The sequence below is a fragment of the Anser cygnoides genome, chromosome 6, assembly GCF_040182565.1.
Source record: "Anser cygnoides isolate HZ-2024a breed goose chromosome 6, Taihu_goose_T2T_genome, whole genome shotgun sequence".
Taxonomy (NCBI): domain Eukaryota; kingdom Metazoa; phylum Chordata; class Aves; order Anseriformes; family Anatidae; genus Anser; species Anser cygnoides.
The window spans coordinates 32653416-32662461 of NC_089878.1; the positions used below are offsets into that span (position 1 = coordinate 32653416).

Below are 9046 nucleotides of genomic sequence, written 5' to 3' on the forward strand. Positions count from 1 at the left end.
GCTGCTCCCCGGAGCTGCTCGGGCCGGGCTGCGGGGCTCCGGCCGGCACCGCCGGGCTCTCCCCTGCCCTCCTCCGAAATCAAAACCTCCCCTTTCTCCTTCCCCGCTCCGGTGCAGAGAGAGATTTTGAAGCCCGGAGATATAAACCTGTGCCCCGCAAAAAAAGTTGCGAGCGGGGCTGCTTCCACTACCTATTTACCAACGAATTACACTGCTATTATTGCTTTCAATGAAGACTGAATCCCCAAGCGATAATTGAATTAGTCTATTGAAGAGACTGTCAGGTACAATGACGTGGTATATCCCGCGCATTTCCCAGGGTCTATAGGCTTTGGGGACCCGGAATGTATAGTCTGACCTTACAGCTCATAATAATAATGCTGCACTTGTAGCAGAAATCTATTCGCATTCACTTTTAACAAAACCTCTGGTCAGCCAGTCCCTGTAGGAAGGATGAAATCTATTGTATTAGAACAACTCATTTATGTCCTTCAGCAAAGGCCCCAATGAGATCTGATCTAGACCTAGAAATAGGATTACCACAGCGTATATTAACCACGTTTCTATACTTCCTCCTTTCTATAAGGGCGCCGAGGAAGAAAAAAAAAATGCAAAGGATTTTTGATCCGATTTTAATTTTCATTTAAATCCCTGTTTCCTCCGCCGGCCTTCCTCAGAAAGAAGAAAAAAAAAGAAAAGAAGGAAAGAAAGGGAAAAAAAAACAAAACCTAAAACTAAAAAAAAACGAAATCGGAGTGCTGATTTCGTCCCGTTCCCGAGGAGGCTGCGGGCGCCGCGGGCTGGTTTGGGGCTGCGGGAGCGATGCGGGCGCCCTCCCCGCGCCCCGACGGCGGGCACCCCGCACCCTACACCCCGTATCCCGCATCCCCGCATCCCCACGGCCGCAGGCAGGGCTTAGTCCCTCGCCCAGGTTTGATTTTCTCCTTGCCAGGGTCGCGGAGCGGTGGGGAAGGAAAGGCTCAAACGGCAGCAGGGCGCTTCCGAGGGGGGACCGGGCACCCACGAGTTGCGGAGGGAACTTTTTCTTAACCAGTTTTTTATTTTATTTATTTTTTTGAAGCTGCCGTCCTTAAGACACGATGTAGACATATTACCCCGATTACTGTAACTATCTGCTAGCCGGAGTGTAATATTTATCTATCTATTTAGATAGGAAGGGTCGTGGTGGAAAAAATACCCAGCCTGGAAATATACTTCGTCTTTTCCTTTAACCCCTCCTCATTCATCCAGGCGATCCCCCACCCCCTCCATACACAAACCTACTCAATTTATAGAGAAGCCTTTAAAATCCAGAACAGTTTCTAGACGAAGGGAGGACTCCAGACGAAATACCCCCCCCTCCACGCACACACGCACACGTACACACTCACACACTCGCTTCGCCCCCCCCTGCGCTCGGAAAGGCAAATTAAATAGTTAAAGGCTTCGATTTCTCTCTCTCTCCCTTTTGTTACCCAATTTTGGAACATTTAAGGATGGGTGTGTGTATTGTATTCAATAATAAAAGCTATAGGGCCGCCAGGACATTTATCATCCTATTACTGTAACAAATCCGGGCTCCCAATACATGAAAGGTAAAATGAATTACCGACGTTAAGCCGTCAATAAAGTCATTTCTGTAAATGGTGTCTCCGAAGGACTGCAGCATTATTCAACTAGCTTTATCAGCAGCTGGGAAATTACGTGAAGAAGCTCGCAGCGTGTAATATGGCCCTGCTTACTTTGATTAAGCGTCTTGCCAGGGAATAGTGACAGTGCTTTTGACCAGGTTTTATTCGCCGTCCTGTGATGAACGCCAAGCTGATCAGGCGGAATGAAGAGTAATTAAAACCTATAAATTATCTTTTGCAGCCCTTCTCAAGGCGTCTCTTGCAGGAGAGATAAGGCAGCGAGCCCCCATTTACAGCTCTGAAAGGGACCGCGGCTCACAAAGGCTACGTGGCTAAATGGGATATTGATAGTGTCCTAATTAGAATTTAATTAAGTACCCACGCTCGCTTTTGGGATAAAGATTTCAATTTTGCTAACTTAAATATAAATAAACCCAATTTCGGTGCGAGTAAATGATATGATATTGTGAATGCGGGCTGTGTGTGTGTGTGTGTGTGTGTGTGTGTTAACATTCATTTAATTGCGGATGAAGCCCTTGATTCCAGGGCTGATTGCGTTATGCCAGCTATTATTTTAGGAGATTATTGTGTGGCTGGAGGTAACAATTTGGTAATGTTTCCCCGGTCCGGCAAAGAGCCGAGCGTGCCTCGGAGGTGTGCGCGCACAGCCGCGGCCGCCGGACCGAGGGAGGTGCCGGCTCCTTCGGCTCCCGGTGACCCCCGGCTCCCGGTGACAGCCGGCTCCCGGTGACCCCCGGCTCCCGGTGACCCCCATCTCCCGGTGACAGCCACTCCCGGTGCTCTGCACCCCCCAAAAAACGGAGCCCCGCGCTCGGCCGCTGCCGCCGGGATGCTCCCGAAACCAGCGATGCTCCCGGCCGCCGCCGGCCGCAGCGGCCACTCGGCGGGCAAAATCCACGCGTGGCTCTCCCGGTGCCCACCCGTGGGTGTCTGAGCACGCAGCCCTATAGCATCGCGCACGTATAGGATCTATAGGCGGCGGCACGTGCCGCCGGGCCGTCCCCGCGGAGCAGCGCGGAGCCCCGCGGCCTCCCCGCCACCCGTGGCCGTGGGGGGGGGGACGTGGGGACCCCCGGGGAGCTCCGGGGGTCCGGGTCTCGGGCTCTGCCCTGCCCCAGCCCCGGGGAGCGGCCCCGGGCTCCGGCGCGGCTCCAGCCCCGAGCAGGTGCCTGCGGCCGGCGGGGAGCGAGAAAGCAAAACCTGAGCTTCGGACTTGTGCTTTTTAACATTATTTTATTCCTCTTTCTCCTCCCCTATATTACTTTTTGGAAACCTGCAACAGTCGTGAAAAAAGTGCCCGGCCCTCCCCACCCTGCAAAACCCTTACGTTTCCCTTCTGCCCCAGCACACTCCCCCAGGTGCTGGGGAGAACAAAATACCGGGTGGAAAAAAAAAAAAAAAAAAAAAGCAAAAAACCCACCAAACCGAACCCAAACAAACAAGCAAACATTAGAAAGCAGGCGAGGCAACGCGATCCGGAGTCAGCTGCAAGCTGGCGGCTGCTCTGCTTCTTCTTCCGAAATAATAAGAATAAAGAAACAGCCCAGCCCGGCGGCTGCCAGCCCGGCTCAGCGCCGCGGCGATTACCAGTATTTAGTGTTATTTTCATTTTAATTCCTCCAGAAAAAAAAAATAAAAAAAAAAAGTTTCCACTCCGGGCTGCCCCCACCTCCCCTAAGCGAGAAATAAAAATAAAAATGAACAGGAGGAGGATGAGCGCCGCGGATTATTTTTGGGGTGGTGGTGGGGGGGGGGGGTGTTGTTATTATGGGGTGTGCGAGCGAAGGGGCAGAAGAGGCGCTCATCCCAGAGGGGTTGAAGTTGTGGGGGGGGGGTTAACGGGGTGGGGGGGGTGTCCCTAAATACGCGTGGAGCCCGGGCGCCCCCGCCCCGTCGCGGCGCGGCTCCGGGGCGGGGGGGGGGGGGGGGGGGGGCGGCGTTGGCGGCGGAGCGCCATTGGCCGCCCCCACGTGCGGGGCCGCCTCACGTGCTTCCGGTGCGAGCCCAAAAAGTGGGGCCGAGGGATTTTTTAGGGAGAGTTTCTTGCAAAGACCGGAGCTGTCAGAGATTTGCCTTTTTATTTTGGGGCCAAAAAAAAAAAAAAAATTAAGGGGGGAAAAAAAAAAAAAGAAAAACCGGCCCCCCCCCCCCCCCCCCCCCTCCTCCCGGAGCCCGAGCACGCTGGCGGGGAAGGGCTCGGGCAGAGCGCGGCGGACACCGGGGCAGCGCGGAGCCGCCGCGGGGAGATGGGCAGATTTTGAGTCCTTTTTTATTTTATTTATTAATTTTTTTTTTTTTCGGGGGGCGGGTTTTTGGGGGGCCGCTGTGTGGCTGCACGCGGTTTTGGTGCTTTTTTTTTTTTTTTTTTTTTTTGGTGATGGAAATATAAGCTGATCGGGAGAAACGGGGGAAGAAGCCCTCGAGTGGCTCTCCCGGTTTTGGATCCATCCGTGCGAGGGGGAGAAAAAAAAAAAAATCTCAGCTCCAGCCCAACAAGTGGATTTTATTCTTTTTTTTTTTCTCTCTTTTATTTTTTTTTATTTTTGCCTTCTTTTTTTTTTTTTTTGAAATTTAAAAAATTTTTTTCCCCACCCCACCACCCACCCGCGAAGTGGGGTGGGCGTAAAGCGGGTGGGTGGGGGGGAGGGTGGGGGGGGCAAAAAGGCGGCGAGCTCCGTGGCGGGGGCTGAGGATGGAAGAGCCGCCGGAGGGGCACGGCCACCGAGAATCGGCGCCGCCCGGCCCGGCGAGCAGCGGCAGCGGCAGCGATGGCGAGAGCTTGCCCGTGTCCCCCAGCCCCGCGCCCGCCTCCCCCGCCGCCCCCTGCCCCTTGCCCCTTCCCCGCCGCCGCCCCCCGCCGCCTCCCCCGCCGCCCCCTCAGCGCACCACCAACTTTTTCATCGACAACATCCTGAGGCCGGACTTCGGCTGCAAGAAGGAGCCTCCCGCTCCGACCGGCGGCTGCGGCGGCGGCGGCGGAGGAGGAGGAGGAGGAGGAGGAAGCAGCAGCAGCAGCAGCCGGGAGCGGGATGGAGACCGAGGGCAGAGCTCAGGTAGAGAAAACATCAACCCGCTGCTGGCCCGGCCGCCCAACCCGCCGGCCCTCCTGTGCCCGGACTCGAACTGCGGGCCCGACGGCTCCCCGGCCGCGCCGCCCGCCGCCGCCGCCGCCTCCAAAGCCAGCCCCGGCGCGGCGGGGGTGGCGGCGTCGGGGGCGGCCAAGCCCCCCGGCGAAGGGGGCGACACTCACCCGGCCAAGTACGGGGAGCACGGCAGCCCCGCCATCCTCCTCATGGGCTCTAATAATGGAGGACCTGTTATAAAGCCCGACTCGCAACAGCCGCTGGTGTGGCCTGCCTGGGTCTACTGCACTAGGTATTCAGACAGACCGTCCTCGGGTAAGGAAGCGCGGAGCATCTGGGAGCTGTTAAAATCGTGACAAGGTCGCTCCCCCCCCTTCTCCTTCCCCTGTCCCCCCCCCCCCCCTCCTCCCCTTTGCTTTGGCTTCCAGCCTGCTGAGGACCTCGCGTGGGGCGGCGCGGGGGGGGGGGGGGGGGGGGGGTCCTGGGTCACCCGGGGCGAGAGGAAACGCGTCCCCGTCCCCCCCCCCCCCTCCTTCTCCCCCCTCCCCAAAACCCCCTCCGCCTTCCTATTCCGAGTCGCCGAATTTGAATGCGACGCCGGGCCCCGATTCGGCCGCATTCAGATGCGGAGAGGGGCTGCGAGCCCCTGCCCGTGCCCCCGGCCGCCCCCCCCGCCCCCCCCCCTCCCGCTGCAGCCCGGGGGGGGCCGCACCGCGGCGGCGCTGGGCCGGGAGCGCTGCGGGGAAAAGGGGGAAAAAAAAAAAAAAAAAGGCAGCGGATTTGGCTTCTCGCTTGTTTTGTTCTTCCCCCCCCCCCCCCCCCCCAACACACCCCGGTTTTATTTCCCCGGTGCCGGTGGCCGCGGAGGGGCGGCTGGGTGGCGGGGGGGGGGGGGCTGGCCGAGCCACATGTTGAGCGGCTGCTGGAGGTGCAGGGGGGGGGTTATGGGGGGGGGGAGAGGAAAAGGGGCTTCGGGCAGGTCGCCGAGGGGCTGCTTCTCGGGGCCTTCGGCCTCCATAGGCCGCGGGGGCCGCTGCTCCCTGCCCGCTGCCGGGAGGGGCCGAGGCTCGGCCCGGGGGGGGGCTCCCGGCCGGGCACCCCCTGCGAGCCCCGTCCCCTTGGCGCGACCCCGCAGCCCCTCGTTTTGTCCCCGCTGGTCACTGTTTTCCGTTGTCAGGTTTTTTTAGTTTTATTTTTTAAAGCGAGGGGAGAGGAGAGGGGGTGCCCCCCAGTCACACCCCAGGCCAGCAGCCCGGGACCCTCCAGCGCGGGTCGGGACCGGGACCGGGACCGGGATTGGGACCGACCAGGACAGGGATTGGGACCGGGACCGGGACCGGGTCCAGGACCGGGACCGGGGCCGGTTCCTCTTCCCAGGCCCGGGCAATGCGGGGCCGGGGGACCCGGGGAAAGCGGCGGTGCCCGGCGCGGTGCTCCCGGGGCCGGCGGGCAGCGCTCCGCTCCCGGCCGAGCCACCTCCATCCCCCGTTATTGACACGTCCAGCGACTCGCAGCTCGGAAAAGCCCTTTTGATTGACTCCGCTGATTGATGGAGTGATAGAGCTGTCAGGCTGCCCTCGCCGCCGGCCGGCCCGGCCACGGCTGCTGCGTTATTACCGCTTCCCAGGCCCGCCGGGCGCCAGGCATCTCGCATTGCGCCTTTATTTCCTTCCCTCCCCTTTCTTCGGGCAGAGGGGTATTTTTGCACGTCGTCCCTTAAGCCCCCAGCTCATCCCCCGGCTGCTCGGCCCGGCCCGGCCCGGCCCGGCTCGGCTCGGCCCGGCCGCGCTCTTTGTTGTGCTCGGAAGCCGGCCGCGGCCGCCGCGGGGCTTCTCCCGGCCCCGGGGACGAGCGGGCTGAAGGGGCCGGGGGCTGCGACCCCCGCTGCAAGGTGCCGGCCTCGTTCCCCCCTCCCCAAAGCTGCCGGGCCCCGGCCCGCTCCCCGCCGAGCCGGGGCAAAGCCGGGCTGAACCGGGACAAGAGCTTTCGGCCTACTCGGAGGCCTCGCCGGGCTCCGGCTGCTGCAGCCGGCTGGGGGCTGCGGGCCCGGCAGCTGTCAGGGGATTTTCGCAGCCCCCATCCTCCAGGGCCGCCTTCCCTCTCCGCTCCCGGGACTGCCGGTGCTCGGGGCCGGGATGCTGGCACGGCACGGCTCGGCACGGCACGGCTCCCGGCCCCAGCGCGGCCCGCGGGATGGGGCTGCGAAGGAACCCCCTTAGGGTTTGGGTGTCCGGGGGTCGCGGCGGGCAGGGCCGGCGAGCTGGCGGCGTGCGGGGCCCGCCGGGGCCGGCCAAACACCGGAGCCCCGGGCGACCCCCGGCTGCTGCCGGGGCTGGCCGCGGGGACCCCGGCCCCGGGACGGCGGCCGCCCCCCGGAGCCCCGGAGCCCCCCCGTCGGGGCGGGCAGAGCGGCGCCCCGACGGGCCCGGGGCGGGGGGCTAGCAGGCGGCTCTCCCCCCTCGCCCCCTGCCCGTTGCAAGAGACGGGCGCGTTTCCCCGGGCCTCCCCGCTCCTCCTCTCCCTTTCTTCCCCTTGGCGGGGCCGGGGCGGCGGGGCCGGGCCGGGGGTGCCGGCGCGGTTCCCCCCCGTCGGCCATTTTCCGTCGGGCGGCGGGGCGGGGGCGGCGGGCGGCGGGCGGCGGCGGGGCCCTGCCCAGCGGCGTGTGTGTGCCCTGCCCGCAGGCCCCCGCACCAGGAAGCTGAAGAAGAAGAAGACGGAGAAGGAGGACAAGCGGCCGCGGACGGCGTTCACGGCCGAGCAGCTGCAGCGGCTGAAGGCGGAGTTCCAGGCCAACCGGTACATCACGGAGCAGCGGCGGCAGAGCCTGGCCCAGGAGCTGAGCCTCAACGAGTCCCAGATCAAGATCTGGTTCCAGAACAAGCGCGCCAAGATCAAGAAGGCGACGGGCATCAAGAACGGGCTGGCGCTGCACCTCATGGCCCAGGGACTCTACAACCACTCCACCACCACCGTGCAGGACAAAGAGGAGAGCGAGTGAGGACAGCCCTAGCCACGGACAGGTGCTATTTAAAAGCAGATCTATTGTCTATCCATAGTATAAGGACTCCACTTAAGAAAAAAAAATATGAACGCTTACAAAAAAATTATCTCTATATAGCCAAACAGCATATGACCTTGTATATATTTAATTTCAGGTAAGAAATATGTGTAGCGATCTCTATTTGCTGGACAGTTTCTCTCTCCCTTTCTCTCTCTCTCTTCCTCTCTTTTGTTCGTTTGTTCGTTTTGTTTGCTTTCCTTTTTTCTTTTCCGATGTCCGTTGCTCTTGCTTTACAGTAAATGTCCGACTTTCCTGATCTTTCGTTCGATCTTATTTTTTTTTTGTGTGTGTGTGAATTTCTGTCTCTCTTTTTATTTTTTTTCCCGAGGAAAAAACAAAATAAAAATCTGATCCACAGACTGCGAGACTGAACCCGCCGCTACAAGCCAAAGATTTTATTATGTTCAGAAATCTGTAGTCTGAAATAAAGTGTAGACTGTGTTCAGGATCCAGGCTGGCTGTAATTCTTTATTTTAGTGTACGGATGTTTGTGTGTATATATATATATATATACAGATAAAATAAATATATATGTACATACACAGTACGCTGCGTATATGGTGCCATTTCGGTGGCGTAATTAGTTTTTGTTTTCGATGGATCAGTGCAGCAATTTTTAAACCGGTCGTCCCCTTTTTTAAACCCTTCCGAGACCTTCGATATTCACCCCCCCTCCTTTTTTTTTCCTACCTTTTTTATTTTTATTTTTTAAAATCTCTTTGGTTATTTCGGTCGCGCCTCGCCTCCCGCGCCTCCCTTTTCACCAAGAAATCCTCCCCCCTCCCCACCCCCCCGCGGTGTGATATACGCGGCAATATATCGCCAGCCCCTGCGGGAAAACGCCTGGAAGCCGGGCGGCCGTTCCGCTCTCGGGGATGTGCTGGGGAGGGAGCTGCGTGACACCTCCTCTGCTCCCATCTTGAATTTCCACCGCGGAGCCTTCCCCGGGCACAGCGGGGAGGCCGGAGGCCGGGCACGGCTCCCGAGGCCGCTCCCGGCTCCCGAGGCCGCTCCCGGCTCCCTGCCCTTTCCTCCCCTCGGCCGCTGGGGGCCGGGGGGGCGATGCCGGTGGCTTTAAGGTGCCCCGCCGACCCCCCCCCCCCCCCACCGGCTCCTCTCCGGCGCCCGGCCCCGTTTCGCTTCGGCTTCTCGCCGGGCTCCGGCGGGCCGAGGCCGGGCCGTGCCTCCGCGCCCGCCGCTTTGTCCTCGGCCGTCGAGGGTCGGCCTCGGCCCCCCGCGAGTGTCTCGCG

General features: G+C 60.5%; 1 protein-coding gene across 1 annotated transcript; it reads left to right on the forward strand.

Annotated features, from left to right (window-relative positions):
* The first annotated feature begins 3703 nt into the window (after window positions 1-3703).
* Window positions 3704-8307, forward strand: EN1 (engrailed homeobox 1). The gene is made up of 2 exons (XM_048079696.2): window positions 3704-5050; window positions 7417-8307. The coding sequence occupies exons 1-2, from the start codon at window positions 4345-4347 to the stop codon at window positions 7731-7733; spliced, it is 1023 nt and encodes a 340-aa protein (XP_047935653.2). The 5' UTR covers window positions 3704-4344; the 3' UTR covers window positions 7734-8307.
* Window positions 8308-9046: the final 739 nt, after the last annotated feature.